Below are 27,378 nucleotides of genomic sequence, written 5' to 3' on the forward strand. Positions count from 1 at the left end.
ATAAAAACAATATGAGTGATCATAAAATATAAAAGAGTAATCTCATAATTTGCAATGCCTTATCTGAATCTCTTCTCATATTTGCATTGAAGCTGCACAGATTTCAATACAAGTGAACACTCCTACAAACACAACAGTGGAAAACAATGGGCCTTACCTCCATAAATTCATGTTGTGGAACATGGTTTCAGTAAAATAGCGCCACTAGTAATACTCCCCAGAGGGGGCTGAACAATATGATAGAAATTCAACCTCTACAAGAATTAAGTAGAGTTGCTGTGGCATTCCCCCATTGAGAAAAACTAGTTACAGTAGCAGGGGCCTCCACTGTCCCATAAATGGTATGCATCAAAGTGTAGGTGATAAGGAGCTGCTTCTGGGATTGCCCTTCATTCTAGGACCCCCTTTGCCTCCATTTGAATTAAATTTCAAAAAAAGTGAAGTCCTCTACTTCTTTGATTTTCCCCCCCTCAATCAAATTCCAATTTCTTCTCAGATGCTCCATTACTCAACCTCCCCCAATACTCCTTATGTGATATGAAAGATGGGTGATATCAAAGATAGAAAAAAGCAATCAGCTATTTTAGTTTCAAATATTTCCCACTCTCTGAAAAGCATGAAAGGGACTTGTCATTCTTTTAGGAAGAAAATAAAACAAATTCTATGAAAGAGTTTGATTATCCAATATAATTAACAACACAAGTCATTAATTAAAACTGCTGAACAACTCCAGTTCCAGTTAGATCACCTGGTATAAATTATGTAAAACTGGTGCCAAGAGTGGCCAGTTGCTAGACACAAACGTGTGCTTCTTGCTCCGCATGATGACATTACGCTAGAACCCACGAGCTCAAGGGAAGATTAAGGTATCGGGACGGTGGAAAAAGAAAGGGATCCGTGGCAACCTGATACAGGGGCTGCTGGAAGATCGGGGAGAAAATGAGAATCTATATTTGGTAATTGGGACAGGTGTGGGAGGGGGGACGGGGATCTTGTGAGGATGAACCTCTCAAGAGGAGGAAAAACCAACCCAAAGCAAAAAGGTCATATACAATCTTGAGCAGTCAGCTCATCTCGGCCCAGGATGTCACCACACGTTATTAAAGCTGCAATTCATGCAAATTCAAGCGCATTTACTAGCATATATAAATTATACGCAGATGGTGTAAGGATATCTAAAAATGGAATGAGGCAAATTCTTCTAACAAAGGTCAGTCTTTTCTAAAATTCATGAGATGGCAGCTTGAGATGAGGACACAGGTGGAGGAAGTGGGGGCTTCAGGAGACACTGGAAAAATCACAAGCAGCCCCCTGGCCGGTCTCACATCCTGGGAGCTATTTTCAGGGTCTACAGGCAAGAGGAGTCACATAACTCCCCAAAGCAGAACACAAGGCTATAAACCCTCCTGAGGGGAGGAGGTTCCAGATGTCCATGGCTCCCCTGGGGTGCACGCTTTTCCTCCTACGGAGAATCTTTCTTCCACAGCCTTCATGTGCAGAGTACTCTCAAGGGTTGTCATTTAAGTGCAAAAACATTGGAAAGCATCTCTTAGTTCATATCACTCCAACCTCAAACAGTCTGTATCTCCGTGTAGAGAAATGTGAAAGCTACCTGTCCTCTAAGACTTAGTCTAAGTCTTATTACTTATTCTTGTCCTTAATAATAATGTTGATAACATCCGTTCCTGTGGCACATTTATGTAGTTTCCAAAACATTATGACCACCTGGTACTTGTCCAAATTTGTTTCATTCAAATTTAATTAAAAAACAAAAAAACACTGTTAGTAAGTACGAGAATTGCTTGAAAACAGACACCCAAGTTCCAGCTTTCCCATGATAACACCTGATCAGACCATACCTGAGGCTGCCTCTCTCTCTTTCTCTCTCTCTCTCTCTCTCTCTCTCTCTCTCTCTCTCTCTCTCTCTCTCTCTCTCTTTCGCTCTCGCTCTCTCTTTCTCTCTATGTGTGTGTAATTATACAGCTTTCCCAAGTCTTGTGTCTGCCTTCAAGTATGGAAGCTGACTTCCCTGAGAGAGTAAGTTCTGATAAACAGCCTCCAGTCTCACTTGAGTGGCCTTCATCTATTTCCACAGAACAATATCATGGGGAAGTTTGATCTATACAATCACTTTCTGTAACCAATTATCTTTGTTACTTGTTCAAAGTCACATGGACTTAAGGTATTGGCAAGCTTTGTGAACGAACCCCCGCTCTCGAGAGAGACAGGGCCCTGAGTACCAGCATGTGGGAGAGCCAGGCCACTGACTGTACTGATCACAGTGGAGCACCCATCTGGTATTACAGTCCTCCCAAAGGAATAAACTTACTGAAGCATGTGCTCCACACAGGAATTAATTTCTCATCTACTCAGCTACAGATTAATTTAGCTCTGCAGGTAAATAGATGCCATGGGAACAATAAACTGCCCCTCGGTGACATTAGGCACTTGACTTCCCCTCTCTCTAAGCATTATCTCTGAATGTGGGTGGCTGTGAGCAGTAATGAGACAACATGCAGATATGCTAATGTTATCCTCAGTTGCTTCCACTGCATTCAAATATATTCAAATAGCAAGCCAGTAGTAGATCTGCAGATGTTTGCCTGTTCGTTTAAGTTAAACAGGGACACTGAGATATTGATGTGGCAAGGAAGGCTCTGCTAAGAACGCTTCCCCAAGGCCACAGGTGGAGCCAACAAGGCAGGCACCTGGTCTCTCCCGAAAGTAGAGCATCGTTTCCTGTGTGGCTTTGCCTGCTTTGCAGGCCTCCCCCATGAGAACTAGTCAAATATGTTCTGACCTGTCCACCTTTATTAAGGACTGCAAATATCTTTTCTACCTGTCCACCTTTATTAAGGACTGCAAATATCTTCTGCTGATATTAAACTCACGCTTATTTTAAATTCAATAGAACAACAGGCTTCTACTGCACCTGAATTGCTAAAACAGAAAAATGTCGACATGTCTATTAGTGTATAATAACACAATTTTAACGTTAGTTCCTTAACTTAGAAGGCATTTGGGTTGAAGAGAAGGCAACCAATATGTTACTATTACCCGGATAATGAAATGAACTATCAGCCAGTGTGCAGTTTCATTATATTTTCGGTACGTTCTCCTGGAATCTGTACAGGGAGGGTTAGATACACAAAACAAAGGCTTCTTCGCCCCTCCCCTCAGTTTGCCTTCTGATTCAGCATCTAACATGAAGGTCCAAACATCACATTCAAAAAGTCCTGGATGCCTTCTCCAGTACTCTGCAATAACACATATTGTGTAGCCTAGCACTGACTTCTCAAGGCCCTCCTAAATTTTACTTATTTATGGGCATAAGGAAACAAGAGAAAAATATAAAGGTCCAAGGTGGAGGTTAGAAGAGAAGATTAAGAGAGAAAGATAAATAAATACACTTGTCTAGAAACCCTGCTCAAATACTTAATCCATTATTTAAAAAGGATACTTCTCTCTTTCCCTTACTGCAATTTCCATCAGCTGTAGAGGCCTCTGGAATTGGTGAGTTTGTTTTTTAAATAAGAGATTTAAATTGAAGCTACTATTAATTATTCATGTCAATAGTGCACTGGGTAGGCATAAATTATACCCAAATATCACTTTAACCTAGAGCATCAATCACACCCTTTATCAAAACTGTTATGAGAGCCCCATGAGAGTAAGGCCCCAAATCCTTGAGAACACTGGAACTGACAGAGGGAAGAACAAAAGAGTCTGAAGACTGAATTATCATGATCATAAGCCCCAAAACAATAAAGGCAATGTTTTATAAAAAATTAATATTTATACATCAGGTGACAGGAGTAAGAATGGAATTCTAGGTTAGATTACCGTTTTCTGTATTTATTCAGCTCTCATTACAGACAAACCCTATTTATATATCTAACTAGAGGCCCGGTGCAAGGATTTGTTCACCAGTGGGACCCCTCAGCCTGGCTTGTGCCCTCTCACAACCCAGGACCCCTCGGGAGATATGGGGCTGCCAGTTTCAGCCCAATCTGCAGGCTGGCCTGCAGAAGATCAGGCTGAAACCAGCAGTCGACATCCCCCAAGGGATGTAGTAGTGCGTAAAGTCTGAGCCCAGGCCAGGTACTGTGCCACTCCCACTCATCCCAGCCCCACTGCGCCTGCCGCTGTAGCCACTGGGTAGCACTGCTGCAGTGGCAGGAGAGGCTCATGCCTGGCTTCTGGTGGTCAGCGCACATCATAGCAACTGGTTGTTCCAGTCCTTTCAATCGTTCCATCGTAACGGTAATATATATTATTTTCTATCTTAGGGGTGTCTAAACATCCTAAAGGTACTAGGCTCAAGGAGTACCATATCTCTGTCAGTCAAGGGCCAAACAGGAAACATGGGGCTCCTTCATACTGGATGTGAGAAAAATGTATTCAAAGGACTCACATAAAGATGCAGAGGTTTGGGGAAACCAATAGGGATTGGATAGCGACACTGCAACCCCTAACTTTAAAGAGCCTTGGAAAGGAAGCGGTTATTGATACCCACAAAGGGCAGCTCTTAGGAGGTCAGCTATAGGGCCACCTGACAGGAATTATAATCTTCTGGGACACAGCTCACCCCAGTGCCCCAGCAAGGAGCGGGCAGAGAATCAATACCCCTTTTCTCTCTAGAGCACATGTGTCAAACACAAGGCCCGCGGGCCAAATCCGTCCTGCCAGGCCTTGCAATGTGGCCCGCACCGCGCTGTCATCACTGCACTCCGCTGTGTTTCCATCACAATGACAGTTTATGACTGTTCAGTAAACCATTCGGCCCGCGATTTAGGCTGGATTTTAGATTTTGTCCCCTTCTCTGATTGAGTTCGACACCCCTACTCTAGAGCATCCCACTATCTCCTGCCTGAGTCTTCCATTGGCCAAACCCAACTGGAACCCAGAAGGCAAGGGAGCCCATTAATACAGTGCTTAGAGATTAGTTTTCTTCTCTGTAGAAAGGTAACGGGTTAAAAAAAAAAAAAGTGTAGCACGAGGTAAAGGCCTATATAAAACTATAACTATGTAACTAACTTTATATAACACTATATATAAATATATACATATAAGTATATACATGTGTATATAAATATATATACATACATATATATAAATATATATATATATACATACATATATAGCTATAACACCATTTAATAGGTTACTACTTTGACTGGGATACATTTTGCTAGTTCATCTAGATGAGCCAATCAAAGTAGACACTCTGATAATGATTATAAGTAAAACTAGACATTTTATATCCTGGAAATCATCTTCTCAGTAGCTGGTCTTGCCTCTCGCTTCCCCACCTTGGTAAGTGTGACTGCATCCACAACAGAAAAGATTGCATAGAAAAGTAAGTTCACAGGTGCCATGAAATCTCCCTGGAGGGCAGCCAGCACGGATGAGGGGGGGGGGGGGGAGCACAGGCACCACAGGGGATCCCACACGTGCTGAGGGGGGAGGAGGGAATGTGCAGGTGCAGCTGGTGGAAGGCTGATCAGTGGCAGAGCATTTGGGGAATTCCAAGACCTGACAGGCTAATAAATAAACCGGGAGGAGGAGAGGACACAGGGCAGAGCAGACTTAATGAGGGAGGAGCAGGGTCCTGAAAGGTCTTGTGTTTTTAATGAAATTTCAAGACATTAAAGGATGTTAATGTTCTTACTTTGGTTTAGAAAGACCCCTTAGCACGATGGGGTGAGACTGGAGACAGGGAAGCCTGGTAAGAGATCTTATAAGGAGGCAGGTGAGAGAAGAGGGAAGACTAAGGGAAGGCTAGTGTGGAGGGATGGGTGGAGGTGTCTCTGGAGAACTATCACAGAGCAGGACTTCAATGCGGAGAACTGTCAGCACTTGGTGACTGATGACTGTTGAGGGGAAGGAAGAGGATGGCTGGCCTCTGGTACTACAGTTTTTTGTGAGGCTCCAGCACCCCGAGAGCCTTCCCAGAACCAAAGAGATATCAAAACGTATCTCGACGTATTGATTGCATCAAGAAGCCACATGATAGAAATGAGTTTTCTAAAATATTAACTGGAGGCTCTTTCATGGACATAAAATCTATGGCTGTATATGAAAAGTGTCAGATGTTTTTCACAGCTGTCTGTTCTGTGAATAGTCAGCATCTGGCCTGTACATTTTGTAGGGACAACATTGCGTAAATCCACTTGACAATCACCGATGAGGCAACTACCCGTGGTATATTGGAGATGTTGTTTTGCAAAAGGCTGAGGGAAAATTTTGAAAATATTTGGAAAACAAATCAGCCTCTGATAATGACTTGCTTTTCTTTGGCAGGTTTTTTCCTCACCTACTTAGCTACAGGGTGATTTTATCTTAATATGTTTAGCTAAATCCTGTGTGTAAAGAAATGCTGCTGCTACATTAAGAAGTATTAAGGTCACACAGCTATTGATCACAGACCTAAAGTGTGCCGTAGTCTTCTTCTTCCTTCTTCTTCCTTCTTCTTCTTCTTCTCCTCCTCCTCCTCCTCCTCCTCCTCCTCCTCCTCCTCTTCCTCCTCCTCTCCCCCCCCCCCTCAGATTGGATTAATATATCCGTATAATCAGAAAACACTGTCTACATTCATTGGCCTGGCTTTGGGTCACTCCTGCCTGACAATAGTCCATCTATAAGAATAAGAAAGAAAGACCACAAACACTTGGGTTTCTGCAACATGGCGGCATTCTTTTATTTATTTAAAATATATTTTATTGATTATTTACAGAGAGGAAGAGAGAGAGATAGAGAGATAGAAACATCGATGAGAGAGAAACATCGACCAGCTGCCTCTTGCACACCCCCTACTGAGGATGTGCCCTCAACCAATGTACATGCCCTTGACTGGAATCAAACCTGGGACCTTTCAGTCCGCAGGCCGACGCTCTACCACTGAGCCAAACCAGTTTCGGCAGACATGGTGGCATTCTTAAAACCAAAAATGATGTGTGAAAGGAGACTAAAGGACCAGAAGAAAGGTGCTTCCATCCACCCTGGCTAAATCTTCCTAGAAACAGAGATATGCAACAAAATGAAAAATACATTCCTTTGGGAAAATGAGTCTTTCACCTGTGGATTGGTTTATTTTTAAAAAGGGATTAGATTCAGGGCCCATATGTGTTACACTCAAAATATAATGCCATGGTCTCATCTCCCACTAAATATGTGGCTATGACTTTTAAGCAGAGGGAACATTTAACGAGAAGCAACCTAGGGAAGGGACAATCTAGCTCAGACATCAATAATTCATTTATCGGAAATAGGAGTCGTGGTATGAAATGCCAGGAGGCAGTTTCATTTACAGGGAGGCATTTTCTATTTTAAAGCCTAGAACAACGCAGTCAGCTTTATTCAGCAAGCTAATATGAATGGAGCCATAGCTGAACTGGAGGACTCGTTGTATGGTCTTCCCTAATAATGCTATTTCTTGAGAATCCGTTATTTAGGTTTGACACACTACCATCTGGGGGACTTGAAAAAGTAGTAAGAAGTGGATTTTTATAACTTTTGTATTTCAGAAGTGATTACCTTCACTCCAAAGCTTTAGGACTAGAAATGCAATCCTGTGAGTCTAAGAAACAATGATTTGCATAAAGTTGTGAGGGTAGATTCTCTTAGTCCTAGAAGCCCTTCAGGCGTTACAGCTTCTTACTGAGTCATCTCCCAACTCAATCCTTTAGTGAGTAACCTTATTACTTCCCCACAGCTTCCCCCCAGCATTTAGCATAGCATCATCACTCACAAAGTGGGGCATCAATGCACACCTTCTGAATGAATGAGCAAATGCTGCCACATATGAAATAATTTCAAATATGCTCTGAAGCCTACTGGTCAGACCATACAATGAGGAGGCACTTGCATAGCAAATCCCTCAACTTCCTCGTCCTAAGGTTTAGAAATTCCTCCCCTTTACTATCTTGCATCAAATTCAAGGACTCCTGATCCCTGAGAGAGATGGGGAAATGGAATTAATGAACAGCAGACGTATTATAGATGGAATGATTCATAGCGCCCAGCCCCTAAAGGACCAGAAAGACCTAACTAAACCCCTAACCTTGGAAATGAAGACCTCCAAGTCATAGTTTAAATTTTAAACGCCCATATGCATATTTATGTTGAGGTAATTATAATTTTAACCCATTACTTACCAAGAACTGGATAAAGGAATAAAACACATAATTATAATAAAGTCTATAATTATCTAGCACCTGTTATATAGTCAGCTTGGTATGCTTGGTGCTTTATATACTTCACTGCTACTCTGGAAATATTATGCCCATTTTACAGATTTTTTTTTTAAAGTACTAAAGTTCCGAGTAGTTAGGTCCAGAGACTATAAACTTAATAAGAACCAAGGCAAGTCACCTCTTCTAGACTACAAACCCACTCTTATTTCCTGACCAAGTGACCTCTATTCAAACAGAACTGTCTGTCTATGGATCTATGCTTATAGGCAGATCCATCAATCATATCTATAGTTATAGTGTAATGAACAGAGAAGATATTTTAATTGTAATCTTAAATGCATGACTACATGCTTATGGTTGGCAAAGATAAATAAATAAAAATCAGGCAGCACTATGAAAGGAGATGAAGGGACATCTGATAGCCCAGGTGACTGCTGACTTTCATAGAATAAAGGTAGGCAGTGCTGGCGCTGCACCATGGAAAATGCCACATTTCTCTCTCAAGACTACAAACTTAAGCATACATCTGGACCAATTCCCATATCCCCTAATAATCAGATTCACACTACATTCAATGGGCCATGGACAGTGCTTAGAACGGGTCAAAACAGGACCCCAGAATACCCCAGTCTGAGCAGAATGGCTGTGATTCCTCTTAAAACAAAGGCCTTGGGGAGTGGCCAAGTTGAAAAGGAAATCCTCACAAAGGATACCATTTTAAAAGACAGACTGTAAAGAGCCACCAAAACCAATACTTAGAGAATTATCTTTACATATAGACTTTGTGATCAGCGATGTTAGTCACAGGTCAGGACCACCACCACCCCCCACCTCCCCTTGAAGAACAGTCACTATCACCACGGACGGTTTCAATGCAAAACTCAGTACATATAGATTCAGAGAGAACTGACTACAGGGCACAATATATTTTCATTTTCTACCAAGAGACCCTCTTGTCCCTCCACACTGGATATTAACATGATCTAGATTTTCCTGTTTCTTTTTTCTCTACATAAATGTTGATGGGATAAATTTAGCTAAAGGATATAGTATGGTCAGTTCTGCTATACTGCTTGTCTTGATATCACAAATGTTTATTTGTTTTGTTTTTAAAATACACATATTTTGATTGACATATCTAAATGATCAATCAACAATGACTGATACATTAAAGCAGTGGTCAGCAAACTCATTAGTCAACGGAGCCAAATATCAACAGTACAACAATTGAAATTTCTTTGGAGAGCCAAATTTTTTAAATTTAAACTTTTTCTAACGCCACTTCTTCAAAATAGACTCACCCAGGCCATGGTATTTTGTGGAAGAGCCACACTCAAGAGCCAAAGAGACGCATGTGGTGCGCGAACAACAGTTTGCCGACCATGGCATTAGAGAATGATTTGAACATATGTGAAATTTGCATTTGTTGATTCACGATTTTGCCCCAGAAACTCTAGATAGACGTATGAAACACACCCAGTGGCACTAAGTCCTGAACACAGAGTACACTACCCAGAGCTGCAACCCAGGAGCACGGCGGTCCACACGTGTCCATAGCCGGGCTGCTACTTCCCAGGATTTCCCATCACCCTCTATTTCATAACTTGCAGCTGCCAGGCTCCTGAAGGCTGAACTGGCAGTATACCTCACTCTGCTTCATTGTCCCCCTTCCCTCCAAGCCTACGTTATCATTGTCCTTTCTAGTCTCTGACCTTTGTAGAAATGTTCTTCTTTCTTTTTTCCTCTTATTCTTTGACTTTTGCACAGAGTGCAGGCACATTGATAGGAATCGATCTAATGGGCACACATGTCCACCAGCAAACTTCAGGTCTTTATGCAGATACAGTACTACATAGATTGTAGTTTTACATATTTCTTGCCCACTTTCCATGGATATAATGGAGATTGTTTTGAATCATTTTTGTGTGTATCACTGATTAAGTTTTTGAGTGCTGAGCTCCAACTCCACTTGCTTTTTACTCTGTGGTTTTAGATCTTGCAGAGTGCAAGCATTTTTAGGAATGCATATATTGCATTATAACAGAATAGACTGATCTTTATTAGCAATGACTTTATTGAAGCTTCAAGTTTTTTCTTTCGTGTTTCCTTCTAACTTGCACATTAGGTTAAATACAGTAGCTCAGGATCTCAAATTATAATCCTTTGTGTGAAATTCATCATAACTTCAAACAGTGTAATCTAGACAGCAATGAGCAGGTCTGAAAGGAAACTACCCAGTTTAATTTAGTTCCCTTTCTCTTTAGAAAGTTCTAGAAAAGTCTATCTACATCAATTTGCATATTAATGTTTTCACCACTAAAGGTAATTTATAATATTAACTTGTTTTTTAATATTAATAACCAGCATATTTTCCAAAGTAACTCTTTTGGTAGATGGTAAAGAGAAAGAAAAAAAAAATCCCATGTACAGTCACAATTATCTAGGTCAGATAGTTTTATCTAAACTTATTGACTTAATCAAATAATGCTTGCTGAGAAATTCTTCCCTAAGGAAAAACACAGGCTAGGAACAGTACATAATAAATGGGCACACCACCTCTCTTTGAAACTTCTTCGGAACCTCAACTAAAATATGTAAATAAGAATTCCAATGATAGTATCTGAATCACAGTATTATGCTGGAGGAGCTTTGCAGTAAAAGGAAAAAAAGCTAATGTGATCTAGAGATTAGAAATAACTAGAGCCTTTAAAAAAAAACCCATATCATCGTAAGCAACAAATACCATTTCCATTTACTTTCTGAAGAATGTTAAGATATCCTACCTTATCAAAAAGATGTGCATTTTCATTTGCTTTCATAAAAACTGCTGTACTAACTGGAAAGTGTAACTGTAGTTAAATGGGTTTCTAAAGCTCTTGACTGTGGAGATAAAAAATGTAATGTGTTCCACACATGGCAAACCTTCTAAGTGTGTAGGTCTATTAGTGGAAAACGCCATCAAGACAGGAGGAGGAGAGGAAAGAGTCCTCAAGCACAGTATTCAATCAAGTTTGTTGAACTTAACAGAGTAAAGCAGCTCTTTTGGGAGATACTTCCTCTGCCTCTCCCTTTAGCACTTCATTCCTAAACAAATATTGGTCACAGGGTCAATCACCACTTGAACGATAATTACTAATATTCCCCAGCTCTCCTCTCAAAATCTGGAAATAGAATCATTCTAGAGTGTTCTCTCTCTTTCTCTTTGCAATGATTCTTACTACGTAGACCTCTCCTTTTTATTACCTAGAAGCTTCAAGTGGAAAGACACTTGTTTATCCTGGAGCAAATTCGGGATCATCTGTTACCAAGGAGTCCCAAGTAAAGTATTTCTCTCAGCAAAAGCAAAGAGCAAGGCTCCCTGCCAGTCACACGCCAGCCAGCCTTCCCTTGGGCCTTACTTGTTCTCGTTGCTTGCATCATAACGAGGCATTGGGTCCAAGTCATTCCCATTCACGTCACAACTGGCTAAAGCATCCTATGGCCACAGAAAAGAGAGAGAAAGGAGACAGATGGTCATTAATTAGCCATTAACCTGTAGGCTCATGCATTCTTAAACACATTTCTGCAAGAGAGTAATTAGATTAAATAATACATTTATGGTTTGCTAGTGTCAGGATGCCTTGTCCAGTAATAATCAGTGTCGTCTTTTCCCCCCTTAGAGAGAAGAAATACTCTTCACAGACCAAAGATGTGTCTGGTCGATTCTTGCCAGCACTGTTCCTCTTAGACAAAGAACTGGCCTCTTACCCAATTTCTTCAAATATGTCCTCAATTATCACCTTTTCTGTGAAGTACTCCTACAGCACCTAGAACAAAGTGGTTTATTCCCCATGGACTCTCTATCTTCATTATTTGAATGTCAAATCCCTTACCATAATTCAAACACTTTAAAAATATATATATTTTATTGACTTTTTACAGAGAGGAAAGGAGAGAATAGAGAGCTAGAAACATCGATGAGGGAGAAGAATCAATCAGCTGCCTCCTGCACACTCCCTACTGGGGATGTGCCTGCAACCAATGTACATGCCCTTGAACGGAATCGAACCTGGAACCCTTCAGTCCGCAGGCTGATAGGCTGATGCTCTATCCACTGAGTCAAACTGGCTTCGTCAATTCAAACACTTTTGAAGATAAAAATCATTCACAAATAATTAGCAGGTCAATTAAAAGTCAATATTAAAAATTTACTATATCAGGTTATTTTAGGATCTCTATTAGGCAATATTTGTCTGGTTTCAGGTGTTTTATCTACTATAAAAGATTCTATAATTCAAACTTTTTACTAAAATCCAATAGCCTTGTTACCCAATCAAAAGAACCAACGAAGTGTCATTATATGTCAAGGTTCAAAATGAGGCAAAAATACCTCTGAAGCAATTTTATAGCACTCTAGATAGAACTAATTTAGGATCCTTTGAATTTTCTGATGCTTTTTGTTAATTCCTGATTTTGGTTTTAGTGAACGTAGATTTAATCTACGATATATTTTCTATCTTATCAAAGGCTCTGTTTCTAAAAATAACTTATGGTACACAGACTCTGAAAGGTGTGGGGGAATTAAGCAGAATATATGCATTACATATAAAGGTGCCAAGTCCCTGCTTCCTGGATAAAGGGGGCATGTCGCCCTGCTCAGTGTCACAGAGCATGAAGGAGTGCAGCTAGTGTAACTTACTAATTTTTACATAGAAGGAAACAGAGGCCAAGACAGGCTAAACAACCTGGCCAGAGAGGTGAAGTAACCAACTGCCTGGGAACCAAGACTTGAACCCAGGCCATCCAACACCCCACCCATTGTGCCTTTCTCTGCTCAGTATAGGTCTGACATTAGAACTGAGAGGGTGCTAATGGCAGAACGATGCTAGACCAATCAGTATGAGGCACTGACCACCTCTTGATCCCTTTCTCTGGCCAGCAGGCTCCGACTGCCCAATGGTCACCCACTCCAGGGGTGGGGCCGGCAAGCAGGTGGGAACAGCCAACTTCTTGGTCCCTTCCCCCATATCAAGCGCGGATCACCAGATGGCGAATGGGGAACCAGGGTTGGGTAGTGGCAGGGGGCAAAACTAGCTGCAGGCACCTAGGGAAGATGGCCCTGATCACAGGTCAGGCGTAGGGACGATACCTGTGCACGAATTTCATGCACCGGGCCTCTAGTATACCATAAAAACAGCATGCAAATGACAAGAAAGACTTATTTGCTAAGAGATCCATATTCACAGTTCTGTTCTATCTACAGTCTGGGTTAACTCATTTTAGGTTTCAGGCCTCATTTTCTAGCCTACCAAATGAGGAGACTGAACTGAAGGTCTTTTTTAGCTCTAAAAGTCTATGCTGTGAAGAGACAAGTTTATCTGAGTATGTTTGGAGGCAGGGTGAGAGCAAATACTCAAGTGCTTTGCTCAAATGATAACCAAATGAATTTCCAGCAAGCGCTCGCTCTCTCTCTCTCTCTCTCTCTCTCTCCCTCCCTCCCTCTCCCTCTTAGAGAAAATCATCTAATTTTGGGAAACTTGTTTCAGGATTTCATTACAAAAATTAATTTGTGAAGTTTCTTAGCCGAATTTTTTTATCCTCACCTGAGGATATGCCTTTTATTAAATTTATTTTAGAGAAAAGAGAGAGAAAAATATTGATGTGGGAAATATCAATTGGTTGCCTCCTGAATGCATCCCAACCAGGGATTGAACTTGCATCTTGGGTATGTGCTCTGGCAAGAAATTGAACCCACCACCTTTTGGTGTATGGGCCAACGCTCCAAACAGCTGACCATACTGGCCAGAGCACTGGCTGATTTTTTTTCGTAAAAAAGAGTAATGAGGCAGAATATTGGAAGAAAACATAATTGAAGTTGATAAAAGTGTGAGGCGATACTGGGTATTCTGTGTGAAGGAAGATTCTCATTGGTCAGAATCTAGGGTGACTGCTGGAGACAGTAGTAGTTTCTGATGAGCAAGGAAGTGACTTGAAAGTTCTTTATTTGCAAACATAAAATGGAGGGTTTTCAGGTTTAAGTGACAAAAGGAAAATTAATTTAAGAGAAGTTAAGTGTCATTAAATAAATTAAATTGAACAAACGAGAAACACTGAAGAGAATATATGGCCAATTCTAGCCCAATTGTTTCATGAAAAGCATGAAAGTGATAGACACTGAAGTGGGTCTATAGTGATGTCGGTGTTTCTGGGTGGAAACAGTTGTCAGCAAGAAAGAAGTTAGAACAGAAGTCAGGAGGCATGGGTGTGAGTGAGACACACCAGGAGTTTCTGTGAAGCCGTGACAGGAATCAGAGTTGTTATTTGCAGGTAACAGGGAGTCATTGCAGGCACTTGAGTAACACAAGAAATATTTTAGGGAGAATACTAAGGTGTCAGGAAGCCAGAATTTAGAGCAGACAGAGAATGGCAAATCAGCAGATAATGATGGCAGTTTTCACCAAACTTAGGGAGGAGGAGCCCAGGAAGGGATAATTCCGGAGAGCAGAAGACAGGGGCCATTGGCACACTCCAGGGCAGTGACTATCATGGGCGTGGAGGGGCCCTGAAGGCCCCTGGAGCAAAAGATCCCAGGGCCTTGGAACAGGGTACCCCCCTCCCCCAAACACACACACACACACACACACACACACACACACACACACACACACCGTACTCCCTACGTGGGCACTGGGTATCAAGATCATGAGTTTTCAATGAAAGTCCTAAGTTTCAGCACTTTTGCTTATTCTATGACTTTGGGCTCATCTTATGTTCTGTCTGAGTCCTGGAATTGCGTTGCCTTCTTAAGAAAGAGAATTCATTGATCCCTAAGGAACACCGCTAGGGTGATCATGACTGTCCTTAAAAAAGGCGAGCAGCCGAAACCGGTTTGGCTCAGTGGATAGAGCATCAGCCTGGGGACTGAAGGGTCCCGGGTTCGATTCTGGTCAAGGGCATGTACCTTGGTTGCGGGCACATCCCCAGTAGGGGGCATGCAAGAGGCAGCTGATCGATGAATCTCTCTCATCGATGTTTCTAACTGTCTATCTCTCTCCCTTCCTCTCTGTAACAAATCAATAAAATATATTTCAAAAAATAATAATAATGAAGGCGAGCAATAGACCAACAGAATAACTTGAGAAAAGTTCCGAGTACACTTTTCTCAGTAAAAGAAACAGCAGTCCCTGGCTGTGGAGGAGCTGAGAAGAGCTGTTGTTGTTGGAGCAGGTGGTGTTAGTGGTGGGGTTCCTGCTCCCTTATCACCTGCTGTGTGTTGTCAGCACATCAAAGGCACGCAGGAGTTCAAAGCGTTATCTCAGGGGTCCTGGCCTCTGAGAGTGCCTCTCTTACCAGGCAGGAGCAGTCCACAGACCATTGGATCTGGATGCTGCATGTTTTCAGTCCTTTCCCCCCTTTTTGATAATCCTACCACGAGCTCCCTTGCTTCCAAGGAGGCAAGGCGCCCCCCACAGCGAGCACTCACATAGTTCTGCATCAGGTCCGGATGCGTCCTCTCAATGCCGTCGTCCAGGATGGTCACTACGACGTTCTTTCCCGTGTAGCCTCTCTTCCAGGCCCCTTCAATGTTCATGTCCGACTGGCAGGGGTGCGTGTTGTCACTGCAGTGCTAACGGGGAAAGAGGGAGAACGGGATATTGCGGGTTACTCAGCAGTAAGGAGGGGGGAGAATCACGTGCTTGTTAAGATAATGCAACCTGGAAGCATGGGACAGACTGACAAATCCGAGGGAAGGGGGAAGGAGGGACAGGAAGAAAGTAGAAGCATGGATCTCTAGCATAATAGGGGGAGGCAGGAAGGTGAGATATGGGAAAGGCAAATGAAATCTCTTCCACCAGTTCTACTAGTAACTTGTTCTCACACCATTGATCCTTTGGAAAAACATAATAAAGTCTATTTCAACAGCAGAATAATGGATGTACCATTTATTGTTAGCATGGATTAATGACACACAAAAGGCATTGTACGATGTCATTTATAAATCCACACTAGGTAACTGAAGAACATGTACTTTATAATTCCAACCGCTTACAAAGAAACCCATCTGCGAATGAGGACCACCTCAGGCACCTCTGGTAGTGTCAGCCAAAAGGGTGCTACTGTGAGAAACCCATGAACAAGAAAAAAGAGAACAGTTTTTAAAATCTTCTTTCAGTAAGTTAACAATGACTATTGTACCACAGTTTGTAGTGGTTAGACACTCATTCAGCACTACTTTGGTTTTTTGTTATTTTTTTATCCTCACCTGAGGATTTTAAAGGGGGAGAGGGAAAAGGGGAGGGGGACAGGGAAGAAGAGGAGGAAAGGGAGAGGGAGGCAGAGAGAGAGGAGGAGGGGGAGAGGGAGAGAAACATTAATGTGAAAGAGAACATGGACTGGTTGCCTCCCATACACACACTGAATGGGGATTGAACCCACAACCTGGACATGTGCCCTGACTGGGAATAAAACCTGAGACCCTTGGGTGTACAGGATGATGTTCCAACTGAGCCACATCAGCCAGGGCCTCCTCCTTGAGGGAGAAGAACAGTGCAAAGTACAGAAACACGACATGCTAGGAAAACGTGCGTGTGGGCTTCAAGGGGCAGGCTGCAGAAACATTGAACCTTAGCTCATTGTGTGTCATGATTTCATTCCCCAATGGCTACAACATACACACAATTAATCAGAAGCTCTTCCGGATGTAATTTACTAGCATTAGTCCAACTCACATAATTATTCCTTCAAAGCTCATCTCTTTGAAATATCCCTTTGAGTGATGTTGGTTTTTAGCTTCTGAAGACCCCATAGAGGAACAAAGAAAAAGAGATGTACTGTAACATAATGCCATAGCGACTCTAGCCCCCCACTTCGCCCTGTCTTTCACTATACTCTATTTTATTCCTGCTTTAAAACAGTCCAGTACTTCAGGACATAAGCTTTGTATGTGCAAAGCATAATGGAGACTGGACTGCCATTGATTCATTGAACACCTACTTTATTGAGCAACTACTACATGCTGGGCTCTCCTAATGATCCCTCTAAAGCAGTGTTTCCCAAAGAGTGGTACACATACCCCCAGGGTACGGGAAGAGTTTGGTGGGGGTACGCGTTGCAGCGGAGTTTGGTGGGGATATGCTCTGCACCGTGCTTTGCTGCGCCTAATTCTACATTCTCATGAGTACGAGGGGTACTCAGCGTTACGAAAATTATACAATATAAGGGGTACACATATGTCAAAAGTTTGGGAAACACTGCAAAGGGATAGCACAGGTAATAAATAAGACCATGCAGAGCATTCCTTAAGCTTTAAAGGAATTAAACAGGATGATAGATAGTGAATACTGAGGGGTGTGAGTACACCACTTAGGTGGGATGGTCAAAAAAAGCCCCAAGACTCAGAAAATGAAATGTGAGCTGAGATGACTGATGAGAACTGGTCTGCCCAAGGGCCTGAAGACCGGTGTCTTGGTAGAGGACACAGCAAAGGCAATGACCAAAAGGTGGGAAACAAGTTAGCACAACGAAGAAAGAGGAAGAAGGTGGGGTGTTGCCGAAGCTTAAGCGAAGGAGGGACAGAATGGCATGGGCAAATCAGAAGGCAAAGCGAGCTCAGATCTTCCAGGGCCTTGTAGTCCGACTCTGCTTTTATCTGAAGTACAACCTAAATGGAAGCTCATCTCTTTTCAAACTTCATCCTTCAAAACCAACTGCTAACTAGCAACAGCTACCTCCAATGCTCCCCGACATGAATTTATTAATTTATTCTCCAAAGGAGATAGCCTTTTGTTGAATATTATAAACATACTTGAGTAGTTTCATTCTAACAAAGGGTATACCCACTTTTTACTACAGGTAAAATCTAGAAGATAGGGGTTTATATATTCTATGAGCATTTGCACCGTTTTCTCACCTTGGCTTTGGTCTGGTACTCAAGGCCTCTCTCTATATCTCTCCCTTCTCCTCCAACCTTACCTCCCCTCTCTACTACTACTACATACTGATCCAAATCCCACTCTCCCTACCTCTCCCCAGTTTTGGGACACAGCTTAGAAGTACCCCCTCCTATAAAAAAATTCTTTCTCATGTTCTTCATCTATTTCATCCCTTCTCTGAACTGAGGGACACACACACACACACACACACACGCACACGCACACGCACTCTATTCTACACATACAACCCCTACTCACTGAATTCTACTGAACTATTGTTGACTATTGAATATTATGTGTGGATTTTGTCTTAATTGTAAGCCCTTAGAAGACTATGCATTAAATTAAGCCTAACAAGGATTTCAGTAAATACCGGCTGATTAATTACATTTTCAGTAAATGTTGGCATTGATATACCCCAAAATGTGAGCATATCCTCAACTTTATGTCCAAGTTCACAACTGCTCTGACCTCATCAGAGAAACCTAGCCAACTAGTGCTTGGTTAACAGAAATGATCATGAAAGAAATAGTAAAATTATCCAAACACCTATATTTTTCAAATGTCTCACTCTGGCCGAGAGTGAGTTTGGGCCTCTCCTCGCCAAATGCTTTAATTTAACACAAAGCAACCTTGACAAGTTTCATTTAATTTTTTTCTTCTCCCAAACCTGCTCTGGCCACCTGTGCTATCGTTTCTGACATGCAGTAATGTTAATGTGGCCAGGAGGTGGGCGGGAGGAAGGAAATGCACAGGAAATGGATAACCCACAAATGGGATAACCGTTCTGGAAGGAGGGATGCTGCCTGAAATTGTAATTATGAAAACTGAAGAAAACCAGCAGTCTATGGAAAACACATGTTTTAAAAGTGGAACAATTAGATTTCTTTCTTCCATTTCTGCTTCTGTTGAATCTGACTTTACTATTAAATATTTTTGTACCACCTTTTATTATTTTTCTTTTCACCCACCAACATGGTATAAATGGAAGGAGAAGGGAACTATTCAATGGATACTTTCGCTTAGATCATCTATTATATTGAGTAGCCAAAAGGTCAAAGGGTGAAAAAATACTCAGACCCTGAGGTGTTCCTTGCAAAAAGAGAGATAAGGTCAGTAGATGCTTAGATCAGAAGCCTAAATCCTGACAATGAACCTTAGATTGTAAATACATATTCCAAGTGGTCTAAGCTTTCAAACTTGTTTTCAATATAGTTGTTTCATATACCAAAGTTATCCAAAGAGCAAAGATTAACAGCAAATATTGATGCCAGACAACACTGACCAAAGAGGGGAATGCATTGATCATTTCCTTAACTGCCTGATTGAATGGTTTTTAAACTGTGCTCTATTTACATGACAGGAATCTGTATAATAGCAAAACCCTTGATTTGCTCATAATAGTCAACTGTGTTGAGGAAACCTGCCAGAGCTGGGACTAAAGACTAGTTTCTGGAATTGGGTTACCACATAGACTGGTATTCGCAGAAGGGGCCAGTCAGAAACTTACCACATCTTTGATGCTGAAAAAAAGCACATTTGTATACAGCATATGCAAGGTAAATATTTATAGTAAGTGTATGCACCTTCAGTTCTGAATAACATACTGTATTTCAATGATAGTGTGTGCAGAGATGACTAACTATTGAGAAACAACACAAAACATAAAAGATCTGCAGAAACAATGGATACCACATAGGTCTCTCACATCCTTATCCATAAAAGCTTGTATTCCTTTTCGGAATGAAATTATAGAGAGACTGTTCTGTGAGTTCCAGAAAGGGCCTTTTCCACACCACGGTTATGAGCTATTCTGCTTATAAACCACTCTGGGTGTGTCCACTTCTCTCATGCTTCATCAGCCTATCACAGCGTTTGCTCAATGAAAGGACAGTTTATACCCAAAATAAACACCTTTGCTATATTTTCACCACCATTTTCTTCCTACAGGCATGTGTCGTTGGGGACAGGGGTCGGGTGAGAGATGGGGGCAGGGTAAGACTTTAATGTCATTCTCTTTAAATTTCTCCAGGTTCTGAGCAACTTATATGCTGCCAATAGCCTGCTAACACTGAAAACATCTGTGACATTGTTCATTGTTTTTAATACAGTAGCTCATAAGACTGCATCTCTGACCATACAGTGCTAATAAGAAAACACACTTAAATACATTAAAAAATCAGTTTTATAGACAGATCCAGAAACAAGCCAGTCAACTTAGTAAAGTGTATATGTACTTGTAAAGTTTGGAGTCCAAGAGTTCTAAGATTTTGAAGAAAAAAAAACTGATTCTCCCTTAAGTGGAAATAATAATTGACATCTACTAGATCCTTACCATGGCTAAGCATTACACTAATAGCTTTAGAGGGACTAGCTTTATTTAAGACTCAGAACTACTATTTGACAGAGGCACTTTTATCATCTTTCATCTCCTTTTAAGAGATAAAGAAGTTTTGTTTTATTTTTTTCTTTGTTGGTTCAGTTTGTACATTTGTTGCTTTTTGCAGGTGGTGGGCACTGGAAGCCATATTATAAGGTTTTATACCGGTTTACAGTGTTATTAACCAGTGTAACCCCAAAAAGTTAATTAAAAAAAAATAAAGAGACTTAATGAGCATATGCAACCTTTCATAGTTCAAGCAGCTGGCCAACAGCCAAACAGGAGACCACTGAGCTACAGAAACTCATCTGTTAAAAGTTGAAACAGAAAAACTGGGGTGGGGTTAGGGGATACTTGCATATTGAGATGAGGAGTAGATAAGGAGTGGATGTCAAATAATATAGCACCAGAAAAAAAAAATCAAATAACAGAAATTTCAATGGGCTGTGCATTCAAGTGATAAAATGAAATACACTTGAATAAGACTTTAGAGATCTTCGAATTTTCCCTTATTCCATTCAATGTAACTCAGTTTTTAGGAAACCACCAAATTTCTGTTTGAATAGTTCCAATGACAACAAGTTCACTTCTTTATTGAATAGCCAATAATGTGTTGGTAAACCTGTTCTTAAAATAAAATCTCTTATTTATAGTGTTTGCTCATTTTCATGATGTAAATACTAACTTCATAGCCAATTTTAAACTACCACGCTCACAAAATTCTTGAATGTGTAACAATAAGCTTTCATGAGCTGTTAGAAGGCAGATCCAGCATACCATGGCAAACAGCTCACTCCATTGTTAGTCTTGCTCCATTTCTGATGAAGTCATTCCTTCCAATGGGTCTGACATCTGCTCCTCAGAACTCGGGAACTTCTGGGAAGTATCTAGGCTTAGTCCTCCCCTTCACACTTTCAGACAATAATTTTAGTTCCTCTTGCATTTACTTGCAGAGCATCTTTCTTTAACTTTTCTTTCTCAAGGCCTCCCAGAATGAAATTGGACTTAGAACTCGCATGAAACCATAAGCTGATGAGCACTCCTTGGGATACAAAACAGATTCTGTGACTCCAAAATAAACAATGCCTTCAAAAGATACCCATGGACAAAATAGGTTCTATGCCCAATTATTCAAGGATATTATTCAATTTGTGGATTTTCCAGAAATTCCAAGATAGCCCAGTATGTTTCAAGAACACCAAATTATCAACATAGCAGCAAAGGACACTAGCTAGGACAATCAGGCAGAGGAAAGGTTAAATTCCACCTTTGCTACTTTCCAGCTACATGATTTGTCAAGTTACCTAAGTTCTTGAAATCTGATCTGTAGTTTGAATGCAAAGAGTTGCTAAAAAGATTAAAGAAGATAAAGTAGATAAGAAATGACTGCTGTTATAATGTTCATGTAGTTATTGATTATAGTACATTCATGGGCAGTAGCATGTTCCTAATATTGGGTCGGCAGCTAAGTAATTGCGGGTTTCACACACATATGGCTTCAGTTGAATTTTTAGGTTTGCAGACGTAGTACAAATGTAAAACACATTTTGTTATTTGGTAGTTGGCTATTCAGCTGTTAATCAGTGAAAAAAGTTTTTTGATCTGTTTTGTAGTTTTCGTTTGGCGTTCGTTGAAAAATGGAAAATCAAAAGGAACATTTTCGTCATATTTTGCTTTTTTATTTCCACAAGGGAAAAACGCATTGCAAGCTCATAAAAAGTTATGTGCTGTTTATGGTGACGGAGCCTTAAAAGAACGGCAGTGTCAAAATTGGTTTGCCAAATTTCGTTCTGGTGATTTTTCACTCAAAGATGAAAAACGCTCTGGTCGTCCAGTTGAAGTTGATGATGCCCTAATCAAAGCAATAATCAATTCGGACTGTCACAGTACAACACGTGAGATTGCAGAGAAGCTTCATGTATCACATACATGCATTGAAAATCACTTAAAACAACTTGGCTATGTTCAAAAACTCGATACATGGGTTCCTCACGAACTGAAAGAATCACAGTTAACGCAACGCATTAGCAGCTGCGATTTGCTAAAGAAACATAATGAAAATGATCCATTTTTAAAACGACTGATAACTGGCGATGAAAAATGGGTTGTTTACAACAATATCAAGCGGAAAAGATCGTGGAGCAGGCCAGGTGAACCAACTCAAACAACATCAAAAGCTGATATTCATCAAAAGAAGGTTTTGTTATCAGTTTGGTGGGATTACAAAGGAATTGTCTACTTTGAACTCTTACCACCCAACCGAACGATCAATTCTGATGTCTACATTGAACAACTAACAGAATTAAACAATGCAGTTGAAGAAAAGCGGCCCGAATTGACAAATCGAAAAGGTGTTGTATTCCATCATGACAATGCAAGGCCACACACATCTTTGGTCACTCGGCAAAAATTAATGGAGCTTGGTTGGGATGTTTTGCCACATCCACCATATAGTCCTGACCTTTCACCATCTGATTACTTTTTGTTTCGATCTTTACAAAACTCCTTGAATGGTAAAAATTTCAATAATGATGATGATGTCAAATCGTACCTGATTCAGTTTTTTGCTAATAAAAACCAGAAGTTTTTTGAACGTGGGATTATGATGCTGCCTGAAAGATGGCAAAAGGTCATTGATCAAAATGGGCAATACATTACAGAATAAAGTTATTTAGTTCCATGAAAAAATTGTCTTTGATTTTCTTTAAAAAATCCGCAAGTACTTAGTTGCCGACCCAATAGTTAATGAAGGACGAATCTGGTGGGGGGGGGGGGGGGGGGAGAGTGAAAGGGAGGGAGAAAGAGAGAGAAAGAGAAAGAGTGAAAGAGAGAGGGATAAAAATAAAGAGATAATGGTTTTCTTCATTGTCCGGCAAATGTGAAAGGGCAACTGATCAGTTATAAGGATAGCTGAGATGTTCTGAATATTTTATATCTGGGGCTGGGGTCTGGAGACTGGGAATGGGGTATAGGAGGAAAGAAGGGTGTATAATTATTTTCTGGTACATTAAAGGGCCTCCAATGAATCAGCATGTTTTACTGCACACATTTATAACTAGCATTCCAACTCTGCTAGAACCATGGTTCACATCTACTCCAATTTTGACAGAATAATTTTACAGTTACAGAATTTTAAGGATGTCCCTCATGATACTAAAGAAACATCAGAAAATATCAGATGTTTGGAAAAGAAAGGATATGGTGTATAAAATAAAAAGAAATCCACTTCTTAATATTTTACTCAAAACTGAGGGTCAAGGAATAGAGGCAATATAGTCAAAGGCAATCAATGAACCAAAGGTAGTCTTTTCAACAAATGGTGCTGTAACAACTGGGTGGCCACATGCAATAATCCTATCCTATATAATAAAGAGGTAATATGCAAATAGTCATTATGCTGTGATCACCAGGAGGGTGGGGCAGTGAGCAAGTAGGGAAAGCTACAGTGGTGGTGGGCAGGGCAGCCAGCTGAGGCAAGCAGCAGCTAGCTACTCTCGCGTGGATTCATGAGCAAGGCCACTAGTTAATAATAATAATAATAATAATAATGAAAGAGAAATAAAGACATAGGCCACATAACCTTCACAAAATTTAACTCAAATAGATCATAGCCCCAAATGTAAAATGCAAAATTAAAACTCTTTAAAGATAACACAGAATAAAGCCTGAATGACCTTGGTGATGACTTTTAAGATATAACACCAAAGACATACTCTGTGTAAGAAATAATTGAAAACCTGGACTTTATTAAAATTAAAAATTTCTGCTCTGTGAAACACAATATCAAGAGAATGAAAAACCAAGACACGGACTGGGAGAAAATATTTGCAAGACAGATCTGATAAAGAACCATTATCCAAAATATACAAAGAACTCTTATTAAACTCCATAAGAAAACAATCTGATTAAAAAGTTGGCCAAAGACCTTAACAGATATCTCACTAAAGAAGGCACACAGATGGCAAATAAGCATGTACAAAGATGTTCCACATCATATGACATTAGAGAAATGCAACCTAAAAAACAAAGAGATATCACTACTCACCCATAAGAATGGCCAAAACCCTGAACACAGTCAATAGCAAATGCTGATGAGTATGCAGAGCAACAGAAGCGCTCATTCACTGCTAGTGGAAATTCAAAATGGCACAGCCACTTTGGAAGACAGTTTGGTGATATATTACAAAACTAAGCATACTCTTATCACACAATCCAGCAAAAGCACTTCTTGGCATTCATCAAAATAAGTTGAAAACTTAAGTCCATACAAAAACCTGTACATAGATGTTTACAGAAGCTTTATTTATAACTGCCAAAACTTGGAAGCAATCAAAATTGCTTTCAGTGGGTAACTGGATAAACTGTGGTACATTTGAGCAATGAAATATTATTCAGTACTAAAAAAAAAAAAAAAAAAAAAAAAAAAAAAAAAAAAAAGAGCTATTAAGCTATGAAAATACGTAAAGGAAACTTAAATGCATATTATTAACTGAAAGAAGCCAATCGCAAAAGGCTAAATATTGTATGATTCCAACTACAAGACATTATGGAAAAGACAAAAGTATGAAGAAGGTAAAAAGTTCAGTGCCAGGGATGCCAGGGACGGAGATGAGGAGATGAGTGGGCAGAGCACAGAGAAATTTTAGGGCACAGAAAACACTCTGTATGATAATATAATGATAGGAACATGTCATTATACATTTATCCAAACCCATAGAATGGCCAACATCTAGAATGAACCGAAAGGTACGCAATGGACTTTGGGTGTATGCCTGTCAATACAGGCTCATCAACTGAAATAAACACACCACTCTGATGGAAATACTAACAATGGGGGTGGCTATGCATGAGTGGGTGCAGGAGGTAGATGGGAAATCTCTGTACCTTCCTCTCAATTTTGCTGTGAAGATAAAATTGCTCTAAAAGTAAGTCTTTTAAAAAAGGAACTGAGGGTCAGAGCAGCCAAACAACTAAATGCTCTATAAATTTAGTTAAGTGAACACAATTTCTCTTATTTGTAAATCGTGTTGTCCTCCTCTGTGAATCTTTCCAAGCTGACACACCCTGAATTTGAGACTTTCAGTCCTAAAAAATACTTACAAAAGTAAAAAATCAATAAGCCAACTAACAAAGCTTGCCTCCTTGAAGAAATTTCCACATGTCTTATCTTAAATGTGGGGAGAACCGGTTTTAACTCTCTTCCCCTGGCCTTGCTGCTGAAGGGTAACCAGGGTCTCTAAAATGTACTGGACATTTCTGAGACGGTAAGACCAAACTATATGTGGATAGCCACAGCACCTGCCAGGGTTCACGCCCTTCTCAAATACATCAGGTCTAAAAACTGAGTCAAGCCCTAACTGGTTTGGCTCAGTGGATAGAGAATCAACCTGCGGACTGAAGGGCCTCAGGTTTGATTCTGGTCAAGGGCATGCATGTTGGTTGGGGGCACATCCCCAGAAGGGGGTGTGCAAGAGGCAGCTGATCCATGTTTCTCTCGCACCGATGTTTCTAACTCTCCCTCTCCCTTCTTCCCTAAAAAAAAAAAAAAAAAAAAAAAAAATCAATAAAATATATATATTTTTAAAAATGAGTCAAGTGTTGGTAATCTAAGGCTGAAACCACCATAATCCTTTAATATTGACAGCACCTTGTGGTTCAAGCCACTGACTCTGATCCACTATGTCTAACCTAGTTTCTAACCCAAATTATGCTTCCAATATATCCCTCTCTCATTTAAGAAAATGTTTTTATCAAGTATTTACTATATTTTGGTCACTATACCGTCCATTACACACATCCTATGCTCAAGTCCTTGAAGCCTAGTCTGTTGTGGCAAACAAGGCATTTTACAAAAATATGTGTAAGTATCACAGTAGGGGTTTCTCAGGGTTCTGTGGGAACATGGGACCTAGAAAGGGGGAAATGTGGGAAGGTTGACAGCACTTCCTAGAGAAAAGGACATTTAAATTTAGCCCCCAAATATGAATTGAGTAGCCAAAAGGCAAGCTGGGGAAGAAGAAGATGTGTTTATTTTTGGCAAGGATATAGGATAATTAAAGAGAGAGTGGAGTGTCAAAGGAATGGAAAGAAATTCAGTGCAGCTCCTTGAAATAAGAGAGAGGTGGTGGGTAATGAGAAAAAAAGGCAAGAGATGAGATGAGATTTAACCATGGGCAAGACAACACATGTTCTTATAAGCCTTTTTTTTTTTTTAAGTTTGAAGCTCTATCATAATTCAATGTAAAATTATTTACAAGTTTTAAAGATAGTGATTGATGTGGTTTGGATGTCTATAATCCATCTCAGACTTTAATTCCAAAGGAAAACATTTGATCTCCCCCTCTGTGATTCCTACAAAATTGTACATGTCTGGGGTTCCCTGTTGCCCCCACACCAGTATATGGCATCTATGGCTCCCCCCCTTCTCTATAAAGGTCCATCAGCAAATCCTTCAAAATTAGCTCCTGACCCTCCCACCTCTCTTCACATCACCTCCCTGGCTATACACTGATTCTAGCCACTATCACCTCTTATTTCTCTATGGTTTCTTCTTCATACAGCAGTCAAAGTAAGCATTGTAAACTATGCTAGATTTATTCTCAATAAATACTCCCAATAATTCCCAAGCTCCAATGTCATTCACTTACACTTCCAATAATATCCAAGTCTGTTTAGCCGGGACCGGTTCAGCTCAATGGATAGAGCGTCGGCTTGGGGACTGAAGGGACCCGGGTTCGATTCTGGTCAAGGGCATGTACCTTGGTTGCGAGCATATCCCCAGTAGGGGGTGTGCAAGAGGCAACTGATCGATGACTCTCTCTTATTGATGTTTCTAACTCTCTATCTCTCTCCCTTCTTCTCTGTACAAAATCAATAAAATATATTTAAAAAAAAT

At 40.6% G+C, this 27,378-nt stretch overlaps 1 protein-coding gene across 7 annotated transcripts in view; it reads right to left on the minus strand.

Moving 5' to 3' along the window:
* The window catches only part of PCSK5 (proprotein convertase subtilisin/kexin type 5), a 394,890-nt gene that overhangs the window by 263,384 nt on the left and 104,128 nt on the right, over positions 1 to 27,378 (minus strand). For all 7 annotated transcript variants that reach the window (XR_004987160.2, XM_036433764.2, XM_036433763.2 and 4 more), the window contains exons 4-5: positions 15,655 to 15,798; positions 11,591 to 11,667 (exon numbers count right to left, since the gene is read on the minus strand). Coding sequence is in view for 6 of the 7 variants with exons in the window: in XM_036433764.2 (XP_036289657.1) it covers positions 11,591 to 11,667; positions 15,655 to 15,798 (221 nt within the window). In the remaining variant the exon portion in view is untranslated. The remainder of the gene's footprint in view (positions 1 to 11,590; positions 11,668 to 15,654; positions 15,799 to 27,378) is intronic.

The sequence above is a fragment of the Pipistrellus kuhlii genome, unplaced genomic scaffold (genome assembly GCF_014108245.1).
Source record: "Pipistrellus kuhlii isolate mPipKuh1 unplaced genomic scaffold, mPipKuh1.p scaffold_m20_p_12, whole genome shotgun sequence".
NCBI lineage: Eukaryota > Metazoa > Chordata > Mammalia > Chiroptera > Vespertilionidae > Pipistrellus > Pipistrellus kuhlii.